The sequence below is a fragment of the Zingiber officinale genome, chromosome 4B, assembly GCF_018446385.1.
Source record: "Zingiber officinale cultivar Zhangliang chromosome 4B, Zo_v1.1, whole genome shotgun sequence".
Taxonomy (NCBI): domain Eukaryota; kingdom Viridiplantae; phylum Streptophyta; class Magnoliopsida; order Zingiberales; family Zingiberaceae; genus Zingiber; species Zingiber officinale.
The window spans coordinates 41,166,028-41,184,726 of record NC_055993.1 but is presented as its reverse complement, the minus strand read 5'-3'; the positions used below and the strand labels follow the sequence as shown (position 1 = coordinate 41,184,726).

The window sequence follows — 18,699 nt, the reverse complement described above, 5'->3', positions numbered from 1 at the left end:
CTGGTGGTGCCCTTCCGTCAATTCCTTTAAGTTTCAGCCTTGCGACCATACTCCCCCCGGAACCCAAAGACTTTGATTTCTCATAAGGTGCCGGCGGAGTCCTAAGAGCAACATCCGCCGATCCCTGGTCGGCATCGTTTATGGTTGAGACTAGGACGATATCTGATCATTTTCGAGCCCCTAACTTTCGTTCTTGATTAATGAAAACATTGTTGGTGCGGGAAGCATCCGACGATCGAACCTAGGTTTTGATTATGTCAAAGGGTCCAAAGTTAAGTTGTCTTGTTATCTAACAAGGTTGATTGAGCTTGCAAGAAAAGTCCTAAGTGTTCTTAGGCAAAAGTTCTAGTGGATTCTAGGCAAGTGGAAAACCCTAGGGCGTGGTAACCCTAGGTCCTAGGGGGCGGTAACTTAGGTGAGGAAAAGTCTTAGCTGCGGTTAAGCAGGTGGAAAACCCTAGGGGATGGTAACCCTAGGTCCTAGGGGGTGGTAACCCTAGGTGGAAAGTCTTGGTGGGTCGAGTGCTTCAGGCAAAATCCTAGAGTCGGGGACTCTAGGTTGAAATCCTGGTGGTAGCGAACCGGGTGGAAGTCTGGGCGGGTCGTGGAGCGGACGTCTAGCATGAAGACCGGAAGCATCAGACGCTGAGCAAAAGTCTAGTCGGTCTGGAGGACCGGTCTGGCAACAGGTAACTTCTCCTGAGAGGAGTAGGTGAGGACGCGCTCCCTTGTGAGGGAAGCACCGGTTCGACCTAGGGTTTCCGGAGGAAATCCGAAGTCAGAACTGGACAGTCCGAAGGCTGTCAAAGTTATTTATTTACATATTATCTGCTATGTGTTAACTCTGTTTTGCAGGAAGACTAATGATTCTGCAGGTTGATGTTCAGCTTGGATCGGTCGACCGAACCTCCAAGCAAACATAGCAGAGTTCCACTAGTGGACCAGGTTCGACCGAGGGATCGGTCGACCGAACCGGGGATAAGCGGTGACATGGCCGAGCCGAATTGATCGGACCAGATGTGCTGGGGATCGATCGACCGAACGGCGGGATCGGTCGATCGAACGAAGAAAGTATATCCGAACAGAAGAACTAGAAGGCCGACCGATTCAGGCGAGATCGGTTGACCGATTCAGGCGAGATCGGTTGACCGATCAGGAGGATCGATCAACCGATCGACAGCGAGTCAAACTTGATCCCGAGATCAAGCTTGGCTATAAAAGGAGGGCTCGACCAAGTGCTTCGACAACAATTCTTGAAGAACAACTTGAGCTCTTGCATGCACTCTGAAAACGTCTAAACGCTGCTCCGACGACGATCAAGCTAGAAGTTCTATTTCTCCAAGACGTTGGTAATAAGTTTAATTTTGTGCAATACTTGTAAGCTGCATATTTGTACTTGTACTCAATTTTCAAATCTATAGTGATCGCTCAACGAAAGTGATCAACAATCGCGGGCCTTGGAGTAGAAGTCGCCACAGGCTCCGAACCAAGTAAAAGAAAGCTTGTTAGCGTTGCTTGTCTTTTCATTGTTTATTCCGTTGCATTTTCTGTGTGTTTTCCAAAATCAAAATGAGTGAAAAAGCAATGCGTAATATTCAAACCCCCCCCGATCCTACAAACATCCTTAGCAAATGCTTTTGCAGTTGTTCGTCTTTCATAAATCTAAAAATTTCACCTGACTATGAAATAAGAATGCCCCCGATTGCCCCTCTTAATCATTACTCCAATTCCCAAGGCCAATACAATAGGAACGAAATCCTGTGATGTTATCCCATGCTAATATATCCAGAGCGTAGATTTGCTTTGAGCACTCTAATTTCTTCAAATTAATAGCGCCACAGGCACGACCCGATCAACTAAGGCTAGGCACGCATCATTGGCAGAAGGGATGAGACGACCAATGCACACAACAAGGTGGATTGATCGACTCAACCCAAGGTCCAACTACGAGCTTTTTAATTGTAACAACTTAAATATACGCTATTAGAGTTGGAATTACCGCAGCTGCTGGCACCAAACTTGCCCTCCAATGGATCCTCGTTAAGGGATTTAGATTGTACTCATTCCAATTACCAAACTTAAAGAGCTCGATATTATTATTTATTGTCACTACCTCCCCGTGTCAGGATTAGGTAATTTGCGTGTATGCTACCTTCCTTAGATGTGGTAGCTGTTTCTCAGGCTCCCTCTCCGGAATTGAACCCCTAATTCTCCGTTACCCGTCACCACCATGGTAGGCAACTATCCTACCATCGAAAGTTGATAGGGTAGATATTTGAATGATGCATCGCCAGCACGAGGGTCGGTGCGATCTGTCGAGTTTACCATGGTTGCGTTGTTTTGACTAAAGTTCTATCGACTTTGAAATTTCGGAAATTTGCTACAGCCTTGAGAATCCTGGAAGGGGTTGAGGGGCTGATTGGGAGTGCTACCAGGTCGCGGAATAAGGGGCTAGAGTTGAGGGAGGAAGGAGGGTGGATAGTGCGTTGGAGGGGGGTGTAGGGGCTAGGAAGATGGGTGAGGAGGTGTGACAGTGTTCCTTAAAACAACATCTGTATTTATAGTATTTTTGTTTAATATTTATGTCTAAGCACCTTTAATTCTTTTATCATAACTTTTAGTAAGTTTTTCGATGCATGAAAAATTAACGGTATGTTTTAGCATACAAAGTAAAATTATCATATTTTTTATATGACTATCAATGCATGAAAGGTAAGCTATTTTTCTTGTTGATGAATGTGGCAATGTGACGAGTAAAGGAGTTCGGCTGGAGAATACCATAATCCTTCATCAAATCAGAGGAAAAAAGGGGATGTGGGATCCAACTTAGAGGATGCTAGAATCCTTACCCAAGGCAAGTGGAACCTGACTTAGAGGATACCGGGAAACCCTACCAAACCTAGTATTATGGTAAGGATCCGGCTTAGAGGATACCTGAAACCTTACCAAAGCTTGTGGAACCGGGCTTAGAGGATACCGAGGAACGCTATCAAGCCTAGTACTAGGGTAAAAGTTTGGCCAAATGAACAGATGTTGAGGAAAAGAAAAAAAGGGACTACATTCAATGATATAAACTCACTTAAATATTTTGATGTTGAAAGTTAAAGTTTGATATTATTTTATTAAAGTTGGAAGGTCCATGGTACTAAAGGTCAGTGAGATGTTTGAACTTGCTAGACTCACTAGATCCATATGATATAGGTAACGAGGAAATAAAGGGTCTTGATGGATGAGCTAGCTCGCACCAAGCAATGCACACTCGAGGGTCTTGTCCTTTCTTCTATTTGTTTATATTATTGTTTTTTCTTCATAGTTGGGATGTTGAGGTTCCTTTTCTGAGTCGATGATGTAATTGCTGGTAGATATATGAGATTCCTTATTTTGGTTGGTTGAACATTCGAGTCTTTAAGTTTTTTTTTATTCACACTGTTGATTCTGATGTCCAAATAGTTTTAACTACTTTCTAGTTGAACATATTTGAGATGCACTACATCGGAGTGGATTTATTTAAATAAGTTTTAGGAGAAAGGTTCTGTACAACATGTTTTGAAAGCTATAAGGGGATAAAGTTTTAGGTCATTTCAATAAGAACAAGGTCTAAAGGATAACATTGACAACTAATAAGAACGGCAAGACTTGTCAAACTTGTGGGATTATTCAAAGTTGATCCCTCTCTCTCTCTCTCTCTCTCTCACTCACAATCCTAACTGTTGTCGCCCCCACGGGCTGGATCAGCTGGAAGGGTGCCTGACGCTTGCAACAATCCTAACTGTTGTCAGCATCATAGTGATTTCCTGTTGAATCCGTTTTCGTCATTTCTATGCAGAACTAGATCATAACAATGGATAAAGTGGGCATTGCAATTGTGGATGTTGAATCTCTCAAGCAACCACCTGATGTTGGTTGCTCTGGAAGTTCAAAGATGACTGTAAGTGGATTAATTGATATTAGTGTTTGCAGCCTCTGCAGGTTAATTTATGAAACTTATTCTAGCCGAAGTATGAGATTTGGGTCTTTTCTATTCATAGAAGTCTCTCTCTCGCAAGGGTTCAATGGATGTGGAGAGATGTATTGATGAGGAGCTAGATGCTGATGAATCGTTGCTAGTTGTTAAAGGTATGGGATATTTTATTTTCCTGTTGTCATCATTTAAGTTTTGGACATGTATGATAACCACAATTATGTGGCTGCTTCAACAGTTGCCTTTTATGGATTAAACAAAAATTCTGACAAAAAGGAAACTGTTTGTCAAGATTACTTTCTTTCTCATAAAACTATTTGTTAAGCTTACATGTAGTTTGACCAGTGGTTATTAATGATATAAAGTTGAGTTTTACCATGTTTGCGGTAGTAATTCTGAGATTTAAGCCGTTGTAGCCTGCTTCCATGCATGTTGTTTCTTTCTCATAAAACTTGATTTTCTTCTTCAGTAAATTTATTTGCATTTGACTTTGTTATTTTTGTATATGTACCCTCTCTAGTGGAGAACTTGAGGCGTTCCCTTGTGCCATTCAAAACTCTTCATGCTGTGTTGCCAACACCTAATAATACCGTCTTTCAAAATTTGGGAGAAGGAAGGAACAAAAGATTAAATCGCCTACGCTTCATCCACCCAAGGAAGGTTCTTCTATTCTTTGCAGCCATGTAAGTGCTAATGAAGCCGCTTGTTGTTTCATCCCATTTTGAATCTTATCAGAATATTAAAGCTTTTTTCCAACTTTCAGCAAAGGCAGGGAAAAGAATTATCATACTCTACAATTCAATCTACTTAAAGTCATTGCTTTCATTTCGAAGATTGTAGACTAAGATTTTGTATCTACAAATATTCATTTATTTAGTAAATAAGATAAACACTTCTAACCATGGATTGAGGTGCCAAGCTGTGGCAGTCGACGTGGAATTTATTGTTCCCCTTGCCAATTGACACGAAGAAGCTTCGACATCAACATCGGAGCAATGACTCGTGGAAATAGAGAGGAAGAGAGGCTTGTAGTGGAAACAAAAAGAGCAAGAGAAGAGTACCGAGGGAGAGAAAGTACTTGGTAAAAATGGGCGGTGAGTATGACAGACTATAACACGCAATGGGTGCACAACAACTTGCATAGTGGTGCGAGATAGATGCAATTGCTGGCAATGGGAGCAACGGTAAGTGTGGCAATAGGTAGGATAGGTTGTGAGGGGGAGGAAGGTCACGAGGAGAGGTGAGTGCTAGGAGAGAAAAGAAAATTAAATATAATTTGCAATTTTTAAAAGTACCTATTATTCAAATTAAATAACATTAGAGGGGCCTATTCTATTCATAAACTAAACTTTGTTGAATTGTAAACAAGCTAAAGTAAACACAAATCGAGTTTGGTTTAAACCCATAATTACCATGAGCTCAACCTAACTCGAAATTGACTTGCACTTGACCCTAAAGCTCAAAATATTAATTTTATTTAATTTAATTAGTTATCTAAGAATTTTTTTAAAAAATAAAATGCAAAAATTTAACTAGGGTAATTTTTGATGTCTAACAAATGAATATATTTTTTTTCATGCTCTAGTTTCTATGATGTCAAGAGAGATGGAGAGATTGTGTGAGCAAGCAAAAGAAAATTAGGATTAGATAAGATTGTGTCGAGGTTCTCCTCCAATTGCTTTGTGTTTCTCTCAACTTTAGTTTGAGAGTCAAGAAACAATTATGGTTCAATATAACATTTTGATTAAATGAAAATTTCTTAATTTAGTTAAAAAGGTAATTTATTTATTATTTTACTTATTTCTTTCATTGTATTGAAATATAATTGAAAATACAATATAATTGTAATAGTGTGGATTGAATCATATCAAATTAATTTTTTTCAATAAAAAATATTAGTTTAATTTGAAAGGATGAAACCTTTTCAAATTTGAATTAATTTTATCAAAATAATCTATATTCCAAAATTTTTATCAAACAAAATACAATAAATAAAGTGATATTTAACATATTAATTTTATAAAATGCCTATGAATACACTTATAAAAACTAAGAAAACATATCCATTAATTAAAAAAATACATTCTTAATAATGAAAGTCTCACATCTTTAAATTTAAAATTGTTTTAATGCTTCAAAATTCAAAAACAAAGCATGCAACTTATAAAAAATTATACATTAATTTTAAACAAATTTACATTCCTAATAATGAATGTCTTTTGCATCTTTAAATTTGAAATTGCTTCAATGTTGTAGAATTCGAAAACAAAGCATGCTTTAGTTTATAGAAAATTTGAGAAAAATCTCATTTTCTAATTGCTTTATTCCAATATTTCACCTACAAAAATTGAATAGGTTATAAATGTAAATCATTATAAAATAAAGAAAGGTTACAATTTACTAAAGCTAAAAATTAAATTTAAATTGGTTGCAAACTTTTTAATTCTAAAGATCGAGATGATCAAATTAATTAACAAATATACATTATGCATTATTAATATGTAAATAATTAATTATATATATAAAAAAAGACAGCCTGGTGCACGAAGCTCCCGCCATGCGAGGTCTCGGGGAAGGATCCATTGTACGCAGCCTTACCCTGCTCTTTGCAAGAGGCTGTTTCCAGAATTCGAACCCGTGACCAAAATTTATTAAAATTATAACTTGTAAGATTAATTATGTTATTATTAATAATTCAACTAAATAAGTACCAAAACTTTATCGACATAGCACGATATGTATAACATAAAATACATTATTCCTACGAAAAATTAAAACTGTGACACGACTCGAGAATTAAAACTTTGCTTCCTACAATAGTGTCATATGTTCTATGTATAACCTAGGGGTAAACTAAACTTTATAAACTTCTCCATTATGAGAAAAATCTTTTATTTGTTTGTATTATCGGTTTAGTAGATATTGTGGAAACTATTTTTGGATTCATAACCTATGCTCAATGGGTCGGTTACCCATTGACTCGATTACACTAGCCTAAATTTGAATCGTCCCAGTTGGAGCCGAGCCAGTTCAAGCCCAAAATAACCATGGACCAATGGTTTGGATCGTCGATTCAATGTGTGTTTTTTTTTAATTTTTTAGTTTAACATTGGAATCGACTATTCCAACTGTTGTTTTTTTTAAATGATTGAGATTATTTGATTAACTACGATTTAGTGTTCATTATTCTCCAAATTCTAAAGATAGGCAGTTCATTTCATTATTTCCACGCCATCTTATTTACTCTCTTCTCTAAATTATGAAATCTCGATTGTTTTCAACTTCAATTCTCCAATTCTAAAAGAAGGAGTTTCATCATCTTGGTCTTGGAAGGACAAGAAAATAAATCCAAATGTGGATTTCGACGACATTCAATTTATCAATGATGAGCTAGAGCAAGTTCTGACACTCAAGACACAAGGAAGTATAGATACTTCTAAGGTTCAAGATACTCCATTTTTAAAATTGTCTATTTTTACTAAACATTTTGAGAAAGTCACTCTTCGTTTGGAGAATTGTGTGTAAAATGTAAGTATTGCAAAGCCTCCTACAAATTCCAATGAGCAGCGACAATGGGTCATTGAAGTGACATGTCAAAATGAAGCACCCGATGAAATTTGAAATCGTTCTCAAAAGCAATCGTCCAAATTTTCCTCAACTAGTGGAGGTACTAATTCAAATTTATTTAAATATTATGATAATAAATTAAGATAATCATTAGTATTTATTTATGTAGAACAAGTTTCTTTTAGTTTTAGATCAAAATGCACATTTGAAGATTTTTTGTCAAGAATCACTATTCCCATTTGCTAAACGTGTTCCTCAATCTACACTTGTACAATTAAAAAATTAGTAAGGGAAGGAAAAAAAGATTTAATTGAAGAATTTAGTAATTAAAGAATAATTTTTTAGATATGATATTTGGAGTGATCATTGGAAAACTCATTCATATGTGAGTGTGACTTGCCATTATATGGATAACTGATGAATAATTCGAAAAAATTTATTAGCCTATAGAGTTTCTTTTTTATGAAGTACACATTGCTCACAACATATCTTAATATGCTTAATTTTAGAAGAATATGTATTAACTTCTAAAATATTTTCAATATGATTTGATAATACTAGTTCTAATATTGCAAGTATTGATGAACTTTTATTAGTGGTTTATTTTTTTATATTCGTTGCATATGCTATATTTTAAATTTATGTGTTCAAGATGGATTAAAAATTTTAAAAATCAAATTAGCCAATTAAAATTATAATTCTTATTTATGGTCGCATTCTACTATAGTGAAACAATGAAGTAGATTTTATAAAGTTAATGGAATAAGTTCTAAAAAATTTCATATGATGTACCAACACGTTGAAATTTAGCATATCAATTTTACCATTTTCATTTGAATATAGAGAATTATTATATTCATTTTTTTTACAAAATACGAATAATACCAATGTATATTTATTTTCACACCGATATAATATATGTAGTAGTATTTGTGAAATTTTAAAAATATTTAATGATGCAATCAAACAACTCTCTAGTGTTTATTATTTTACTTCTTATTTAGTTATGGTGAATTTTTATAGTATAGTTTTAATTTTAAATGAATATACTACGAATGAATTTTTATCTCCTTGCGTATTAGTAATGAAAGAAAAATGGAAAATATATTTTTATTATATTTTTTATATTTATTTAGTTGTATTTTCTTTAGATCCTAGATTTAATTAGATATTTTACACAAAATATTAATTTCGGATTATGATGCATTAATTCCATTTAAAGATTTTTCTTCTTATGATCCTGCTAATATTATACAAAATATTAGAAATAATTTATATGAAATTTATAAAGATTAGAGTTTAAAAAATGGATTAGAAATATTTGAAACACAATATCAGTAGCAGTAGTAATTTAAAACTTACAAAATCATAACTTTAATTAAGAGAACGAACGAACGTCCACGAGTTTCCTCAACTTCAAGACAGGAATTTGAGAATTATTTTATGATTTTTTTTTAAATTTTAATGAATCAAAAAGCCAGTCATATTTTAATATTCTTCGATGGTGGTTGCAAAAGGCTCAAAATTTTTCCATCCTCGGTCATCGCAAAAGAAATTCTAGCTTGTTCTATATCAATTGTTGTCATAGAAGAGACGTTTAGTTTCAGAGGTAATATATTGGATGAACGATTTACTTTGTCTCCCGACTTTTTGGTAGCACAAGCATTACTTGATGATTGGATGAGAGCTGCAAAAAGAATACAAGGAATGCAACATACAGATGATGAAGTAGAAGACTTTGATATCGAAGGAACTAACACTATGGGAATGAGAAATGGAAATGAATAATAACTCCACTTCCTAAGATAAAAAGGGTAAAATGATAACCGAACTACATGGATTTTGATTCCCCTATATCCTAAGAGAATGTGTAGGCAATTTAAATAAATGCAAGCTCTTTTTTATTTTTATTTTTAAAAGATAATAATAATAATCTTGAACCATTGCAAACCATGAACCGAACCATAACTGACGAACTGTCTTGGACAATTAAGGTTGACATTCCATGAGCTGTTGGTTCCGAACCATGGTCGGGTTTATATGTACCATCTTACTTTGTAGAGACCATAAAAAAAGTGTGTTGAAGCTATAATTTCCATTGTATTCATGTATATTTATCATTCACATCAACTGCAATTTAATTCAAAATATAATCATCTTCATAAATTTCTCCAGCAGGAGAAAGATCTTTGATTTTCTTGTATTATTAGTTTAATAGAGATCATCCTTGTGGAAAAATATTTTTGGATTCACAGCCAAAGTACCATCTCACTTTCAAGAGACCACAGAAAGGAGTGTGTTGGAAGTAATATTTTCTATTGTATTCATGGATATTTATCATTCACATTAACAACTATAATGTAATTTGCAATATAATCATCCCTTATAAGTATCCACTTCCACAAGATAATCATCTGATGCCATATTTTCTCTATCTGTAAGCTTAATGTAATATAGTCTATCAATGTGCATCACAATAACCTAACGTAAAATACATCAAATAGAGTCCAAAAGGGTAATGACAAACACTACATCACAATAGCCTAGATGACAAGAATAAAACTGCACCATCAACCAAAGTCACCACACATGAGTCAACATATATATAAGGATAATGACAACAGTTAATAACAACACATAATTAACATGCTAGTACATCTCAAATAACTAGCACATGTATCAACATATGAAACCATCTAACATGAAGCTCATCCAACAAAAACAATTATTGTCCAAAAGGGTAATATGAACGATACAAGCAAAAGCGATAACAAGGTAATATTTGCTCCTTTGGGATATACAGATGGTGGACGTGGACATTCTTATGGCAACCGACCAGTTCATGCACCTCAATCCATGGTTAGGCTGTAAGATAACAAGACAGAGCTTCTTGGTGTCTTTCATTTATGATCTTCATTCTATTGTCATTCAGACACCTTTATGGGAGGGACATACTGATTTTGGAGGAGGTATTATGGAGCCTTGGCTACTCATCGAGGATTTCAACTCAATATTATCCATTAATGACAAATAAGGAGGGGTGCCCGTCACAAACTATGAAATGCAAGATTTCCAACAATTTGTACAAGCATGTGGACTTGTGGACCTACGGTCTATTGGATGTCGGTTAACTTGAACCAATGGTACGACTTCGAGTAAATTGGATAGGGCTTTGGTAAACTCACATTGGTTAATGGTAGATTATGATGCTTACGTGGAGTTCAGTCCCCGGATGTCTTTCGGACCATGCTTATGATATTGTGCATACCTTAATCTGAGATCGAGTCCCCCAATCGACCCTTCAAGTTTTTCAACATGTGGATACTACATGGGGATTTCCAAAGAGTGGTGGCAGAATCGTGGGCAGCTCCGGTTATAGGAAGTGCACAGTTTGTGCTCAAGAAGAAGCTTACTCGGTTAAAGGGCCGGTTGAAGGAGCTGAATAAGAACTTTGAGCACATTTCGAAAAAGGCGGGACAGGCAAAAACAGATTTGGAAAAAAAATGCAACAAGGTATTCTCGCAGGGGAAGCTATCCGTACGGACTATGGCCACATAAGGAGGCAAGCTACTTTCCTTGTAGAGGCGGAAAAGCAATTCTATCCATAAAGAGCGAAGAATGTCTATCTTAAGAACTTGATAGATGCACCAGATTTTTTCATAATGTGGTGAAGAGGAACAACAAAAGGAATGTCATAGTGACACTTACCAAGTAGAGTGGTGAACAAACAACAAGCCTTGAGGAGGTGGCCGAAGAGTTTGTGGGGTTTTTTCATACCTTGATGGGGCAATCGGTACCATGCAGATTTATAGACAGCAATCAAATTCCAGGGCCAAGACTAAGTGGGAGTCAAGCAGAGGGCCTAATCAAGCTAATTGGGGTGGAAGAGATCCAGGCTACTGTAATGGACATTGGAAGCTTTAGGGTCCCAGGGCCGGATAGGTACGGTGCCAAGTTCTTCACTGCTACATGGGACATGATTGGAGTGGATTTCCTTGCAGCGGTTCAGGAGTCCTTTCGATCCGGAAACCTGCTTAAAGAATGGAATCACTCCTTGATTGCCTTGGTTCCCAAGATGGACCATGCACCCGGGGTAGAGGAATGTAGGCCGATCTTGTTGCAATGTTTTCTACAAGGTAATAACCAAGGTCTTGGTTGAGCAGTTAGCTACAATTATGGGCAGTTTGTCGGATCCGGCTCAAGCAACTTTCGTGCAGGGGAGTTCTATAAGAGATAATATCAACCTTGCACAAGGATTGCTTAGAAAGTATGCTCGCAAAAGAATTTCGCAAAGGTGTATGATTAAGGTGGACCTTCGGAAGGCTTTTGACATAAAGTCGGCGCTTGTTGGTTTTGGATTTCCCCAACAATTCTAAGGATGGATTCGGGAGTGTGTCACCATGGTCTCCTATTCCGTCTCCGTGAATGCAGGTATACATGGTTTCTTTAGTGGAAGATGGGACTTAAGGCAAGGTGATCCGCTATCCCCCTTATTGCTCGGTTTGTGTCTTGAGGTGTTATCAAGAAGGATTAAGGCGGCTTCCTCATTGCCATCATTTCATTTCCACCCAATGTGTAAAGATACTTAGATTATGCATCTTGCATATGCTGGTGACCTATTATTGTTTGCAAAGGCGGATAAAACCTCAATCTCTGTTTTATCGAACTGTTTGAAGCAATTTGGTGATGAAGCGGGGCTGAAGGCCAATCCTTTGAAATCAAATATGTATATGGCAGGTGTAGAGGGCAGCCAAAAGCGTAATTGCTCCAGATTTGGTTTTCAAGAAGGTAATTTTCCATTTCGGTATTTGGGTATCCCTCTCGCTATGGAGAAGTTGCGGATTGCTAATTATGAGACATTACTTGATGCAATCACAAGGAAGATCAGTGGTTGGCCGAAACATACATTGTCCTACGCAGGACGCTTAGAATTAGTTCAATCGGTCCTTCAAGGGGTTGAATGTTATTGTCTCTTGATACTTCCCATACCAAGTGGGGTGATTGAGAAGATTTACACCATATGTCGGATGCTCATTTGGTCCTCTAAACACCCTCCGATATCATGGGCTAAGATTGTCTCTACAAGCAAGAAGGGGGATATGGACTCCGGGATCTCTAAGCATGGAACAATGCTCTACTGAGTCGGACACTTTGGCACATTCAATTGAAGATGGACTCACTTGGGTAAGATGGGTTCATCGCCATTACCTCAAGGGGACTTATTTCTTGTAATGGAGGGTAAAGGCTACGGATTCTCCTTTGATTAAGCGACTTGTGGACATCTGAGATTAGATGGTTCAGAGGTTACGTGGACAAGGAGCAGCAAACATGGCACTATTGGAATGGTTTGCAGCGAAGAAAAATGGGAAGGCAAATGCATATGGCTTCTTCAAGCCAAGGGGGTCGGAGGTTCCATGGGCATTCGACGGTTTGGAGGCCTGGCATCATGCCCAAGCATTGTTTCATTATGTGGTTGCTTGCGCATGAGAGGTTGAGGACGTCGGACAAATTTCCATGAGTCATACAAAAGTTGTGTCTTGTGCCGACAACAAGAGGAATCAAACGTGCACATATTTTTCGAATGCCCCATCACCTGAGCACTATGGAGCAAGGTAAAATGATGGGTAGACATCATATATGAGATCCGAACAATTGAAGAACTGTTCCAGATCTTTGGGCGGCATTATAAGAGTGGCAAGCACACCATGAAGGCAAGACACCTTGCGGTCTCGAGCATGATTTATGGTTTGTGGGAAGCCCGTAATAGATGTCGTTTTGAGGGATTCATTCTAATGTTGATAGGATGTTTCACAAGCTTCAGATACATGTTTATCAATTCGTGGATTTCACTGAATTCATGCTTTTGATTGTGATTGTATACTCTTGATGTACGTTTGAAGACATCTATATATATTTACCTTAACAAAAAAAAAACAAAGAAGATAATATCAGGATCCCTTATGAAGTTTGCTACTGTGGTACACTAAGACATGATTAACCTCCCCCACAATTCTTCTTGACTTGCTGAATAAAATAAAAGAGGGCAACCTACCTGAACATGATGTGATTTGTCAAGAGAAAGGTTGCTGTAGGTGATGGAAAACACTTCCATATAACTACAAATGATTCTCATTCACCCGGGATTACTGGAAATAGAGAACAGTTTAGAAAGCATCTTTTTAAAATTGTAACACACATATAGAGGGAGAGGCGAGGAAGGAGGGGGTTCATGACTCTGGGAAGTGAAGACTCCCACACTACTGGAAGAGAGGAAGAAGAGGAACAATGACAGGATGCACGGCAATGGGATGCTATAGGCGAAGTTGATTCTTGTTGCTAACAACTTGCTGCTGAGCAGATAATGGTGGAATATTATGGTGACAGGCAATGGCTAGCGTGTGGCTTTTTGACGTGGCATGGGCACATGGAGGTGGTGGCAAGGTTTTGCATGCATGAGAATAAAAAGCAGGGCTTAGTCAACCAATTCACCGGACTAGTTTAAATTAGTTCAACTATAACTCCAAAACAAATCAGATTCAAGTCCATTTAAACCCATAGTGAATTTAAATGGAATCTCATCTGGCCTGATCCTTAAATAGATTATCTAACAGTAAACCCATATTGGTCCTAAAAGCCACTAGCCACTAGGTCATCATTTAACATCTTGGTTCAGTTGTAAAACCTTTATAACAGTTTACCCCTAATTAACCCCTCTAAACCCTAAATAAGCTTCTGAATATAACAAAAGCATCAATTAAGTATGTGGAACAATTCACTTCATTAATACCCACTGCACATAAGTCCTTTCCACAAATTTGACCCTTGTAGAGTACAGACTTGCTTGCATCAAATACAAGTTTAAAACAATGCTTCTTAAGCAAGTTATTAGATACCAAATTCCTCCTTCCATTGTGAACATACAAGATATCATTCAATTTAGAATCTTTCCCATTGAGAACTCAAATTCCATTGTGCCTCTTCCTTGTTTGGAATATTTTCCAAGTTTCCGATGTCGATAATGCCATCTTCTATTGACTCTAATTTCTTAGTCCTTGCACACATGTCTTGTGACCCAGAGTCCTCAACAAGATGAAGCATCTATGACTATATCTGCCACAAAGATTATTACAGTGAGTTCTCTTCGGAAGAGTTGAAGGTTTTCCATTTTTCTTGGATTGACACTCTTAAAGTGACTTTCTTTTTCACAAAAGATAGAAATGCTCATTCTCTTATTATTTGGACCTTCCTTAGAGGATGGTCCATCCTCTTCTTGCTTTCATCAGGAGCTTTGAGCACATTTTCCTCTCCATTACAACTACCTTAGATTTGTCTTACTTTCAACCTCTAATATTCCTCTTTGATTTGTGGGGTATTACCCCTCTTTAAAAAAATTCATTCTTTTTGTTTTTAAAAAATATTTTAAAATATTTCAAAGGTGGAAGTTTGTCAATAATGGATGTCACTATAGAGGGTTCATCCGATCTTATTTTATTCTCTTTTTGTCATTCAAGAATCCTTTGCAACTTGTGGAATTGTTACATGACACTTCGTTTATCAACCATATTGAAAATTTTTATTTTACTAATAAGGAACTTTTTTTTTACTTCGCCTATTCTTGGATATGAACTTTACTAGAGCATCCTTAATGTTCCTTAAGTCTCCATTAGGATGATTTCTTTCATCTCCTTGATTGTCAAGAGGACCAGCTTCTATAGCAAAAGATTAAACCTTAGATTGTTAGAATTATGGTTGCCATTGGTTGGAATAATGACTCGTCAACTTGTAGCTATTGATTATCTCAAAACATGTAGTCACTTTTCCTAAGGTTCAATTCACTTCAATTGTCTAAGGTCCAAAAAGTTCCTCTTGGATAGAAGTGATTGTCTCATTTTGGATAGAAGTGATTGTATGCTTTTCTACAACTTGCACTACTAAGGAAGGTCCCATGATCCACTTGAGTCTGAAACAAAGTGGTCAAAATTTCTACTTCACTCTGAAACAAAAGTGGTCAAAATTTGCTTATTGAAGCGTTAATTCAGTGATTGGTGCTCCGTCTGCAAAGTGCATCAAGGAAATGCCACATTATGCTACATCAACATGGTATGGTACATGTGCTAACGGGCAAAATGTGGGAACCACATAAGCATTTGTCACACACGACCATGCATCCACGTGATGCAGCGCACTGCACCGCTTATATGCATAGCATATAACTCCTTTTGACATTACCTAACCATGTGCTTTAGGTCCATTAATTCCACCTTTTTCAAGACATAACCTTAATCTTATGGTTAAATCTTTATTTAAATGTATGAAACGCTTTCGAAATCTAGATGTGAGACTAAAATTTTCTTTAGCTTCAAAGTTTATTTTTTCCTTCTCCATGTTTTGACATTGAATTGTTAGTTTGTTTGAATGTAACTTAGTAACTAGGTGTTCATTCTTTTTGTGTTTTTGGATTATGGCTTTCTAAATTGACATCAATATTAAGACTAGATGGTTAAAGAAAACTTAAATAGTGGTCTCTTGTCTACCAATATGATCAATATTAAGACTAGAAACTATATTGATATGACATAATACAATATGGAAATTATATTGTTCTGGTCAAGGATCGGACCGAAACTCTAGCATGACTTGAAATTTAAAATTACTTAAATCTCAATCAACAATAATTTTCCTTAATCAGACCTATGACACTTGGACCGATGACACTTGGAGCTATGGTGCTTGATCTAGTTAGTGGCTATTAAACAATAGTGTAAGGTTGGACAATCCTTATTGGGACAATTTTAGCAAGAGGAGGTTGAGAAATTTAAGTTAGAATCCAAATGATCCCCGTTCTGGTGCATGCGATATGATTCAAGCTAGGATCTACGAAAAGTTTACTAAATCCACGAGTTCTCCAAATCTACCTAATTTGACCCAATTTCAACTAAGCTCATCCATTTTCACTCTTGACTCCACCTATTTCTAGGCAATTTCTCTATATCTAAGTTTTTAAAACTTCACCAGCAATCTTAGTGAGATAGCCAAATTCGTGGGAATATCACTTCAACTCAAGTAGTCCCTATTGCTATTAGTGGGTCTTGACAACCATATTCTGGATGACTTTGGAGATAACTAATGGGGCATTAATGGCACTTATTTCTCTTCTACTACATAAACTGGAGATAACTACTGGAATATCACTCCAATAACAAAGCATAAATCTGGTCTAGTTGCAGGGAGGTACATAAGATTCCTAAATAGTTTGTAGGAACAATTGACATGTCAATAGTTTGTAGCCAAATACTATATTTTCTTCTTGTATAAATCTTGTTTATATTTCCTCAGAAGAACAGTCTGTTAGGAATTCTAGGCTATATAATGTCTCCTAGGAAAGTACAAGTCTCAAATCTGCAATAACAAATTGAGCTTCAAAATTTTTATTCACTTCCATAATTTTCTACTACATCACTACAGTAAATAAAATATTATTCGCTTACACAATGAGAATGACTGTCACACAATATGTTTTCTGCATAATTATGGCATGATTACAACGTGGCTGTAATGAAGTCCACCTGGTTTTGGAACCTCTCATCATGCACATACCATCAAGGTTTCTGAATATAGACATCCTCAATCAAACTACCTTGTAAGAAGCATTTTTGAATATCCATCTAGATAATCTGCAAACTAGTCAAACACGAGAAAAGAGAATGCAAATGTAAATGGCTTGAGCCACAGGTCGAAGAATCACAGTATCATCTATGCTATAAGTTTGATTGAAGTCCTTATATATTGTGAGCAATTTTATTAGTGCTCCCTTACAAGATTCATATGATTTTTCCATTGACTTATGCTTAATAATCAGGTTTTTATAATTGTTTTATTTGTATTTTCTAAAGGTTTCTCTCCATAACTAAATGATCAATTATCGTTGTAACCTAAACAAAATTCCGTCTCTTGCAACAATGAACAGGTCAAGCCTTGGGACAATAGTTCTCATATATTTCACGCTGGCAATCAACCAAAGAGGCAAAGATTAATTTCAGACCTGTTTGCAGAGGCGGATTTACATGGGGACTTGGGGGGGCCACGGCCCCCCCCAGTCCATGTGTAAATCCTGGATCAACCTTGCTTTTAGCTCTCTTCTAACGAGCAAAATTTGAAGAGACTCAAGCAGAGATATCTCTTCGAAATTGCCGTCCGGAGAAACCAGAAGTTGGTGGATCATGGTGAAGGTTTATCCGAACACTGAAGCATATTGCATAGCCAGTGGCATTGAGGTTGCTAATGACGAGAAAGATAAAAGTAGGGTGCTGATAGTGTGGAGGAAGTCTCTACTCTTCAGTTGCAGACTTGACAGACTCCATATCTTCTAGACTGGAGTGTTCCAAAGAATAAGATACAATGAATATTCAACAAAGGATAAACTAAACCAAAGAAAAACATTGACAGACTCTAGATCTGCTATTACAAAATTCAAGGAATGGAAATAGTGTATATATTGATGATAGGATGCCAAATAGAGGCATTTTGCGATCAACAAAGAGACCCCCTGAAAAACATCGAGCTCTGTTGGTCAACAGTGAAGAATTTATTGGGCTCTACAGGTGAAGTTGAGTAGGTGAAAGCTATATATATTTTTGTTTGATGGCAAATAGAGTAATAGATAAGGAGTACCTGCATATGAAGAATGCCACGAATGTGAGAGGAAAGCAATTCGAATACTCAGACGCTTCAACTTGATGTAGTAATTAGAGTACCTAATCAATTAATAAACCAATATTATGAATAGCAATAATGAAATGCAAAGCAATAGATGCTGAATAGATGTGAATGATCAAAAGGATGGCAAATTGAATTCTACCCTAACAAGTTCGCATGTAGCTCCGATGTGAAACAAGGACCGACTAGAAAATTTAGGTCACGGAGTTTTCTAAATATGTAATGAATTCTAAATTCTCCCACACAATCGACAATGAATATAGCGACACAAGTTTTGGCCCCCTCAATATTCAAATCCTGGATCCGCCCCTGCCTGTTTGCAACCTCAGTTTTATTGTTTGAAGGGGCCAGCAAGATAACACATGAAGCCATTTATTCCCACAGGGATGCTCATAAACGTGCGCTCACTTCTTTTCATCTTGTTGGTTGCATTGATCATTGAAGTTGAAGGAAAAG

At 36.8% G+C, this 18,699-nt stretch overlaps 1 protein-coding gene and 1 long non-coding RNA gene across 5 annotated transcripts in view; one reads left to right on the top strand and one right to left on the bottom strand.

Annotated features, from left to right (window-relative positions):
* LOC121974990 overlaps positions 1 to 18,026 on the top strand; it is a 49,148-nt gene extending 31,122 nt beyond the window's left edge. Inside the window, exons 2-6 of one of the 4 annotated variants that reach the window (XM_042526319.1) lie at positions 3,826 to 3,927; positions 4,028 to 4,115; positions 4,481 to 4,643; positions 10,331 to 10,386; positions 10,460 to 13,687. In XM_042526319.1, coding sequence (XP_042382253.1) covers positions 3,841 to 3,927; positions 4,028 to 4,115; positions 4,481 to 4,643; positions 10,331 to 10,386; positions 10,460 to 10,485 — 420 coding nt within the window. In that variant the 5' untranslated portion in view covers positions 3,826 to 3,840 and the 3' untranslated portion in view covers positions 10,486 to 13,687. Of the gene's footprint in view, positions 1 to 3,825; positions 3,928 to 4,027; positions 4,116 to 4,480; positions 4,644 to 10,330; positions 10,387 to 10,459; positions 13,700 to 17,494 lie in introns of those variants that run through there. The other 3 variants (XM_042526320.1, XM_042526318.1, XM_042526317.1) reach the window with 3 other exon arrangements.
* Positions 17,867 to 18,427, bottom strand: LOC121974992. Its single transcript, XR_006110181.1, has 2 exons — positions 18,386 to 18,427; positions 17,867 to 18,281 (listed from the first exon to the last, which is right to left on the bottom strand). It is a non-coding gene; the product is annotated as an uncharacterized LOC121974992 (long non-coding RNA).
* Positions 18,428 to 18,699: the final 272 nt, after the last annotated feature.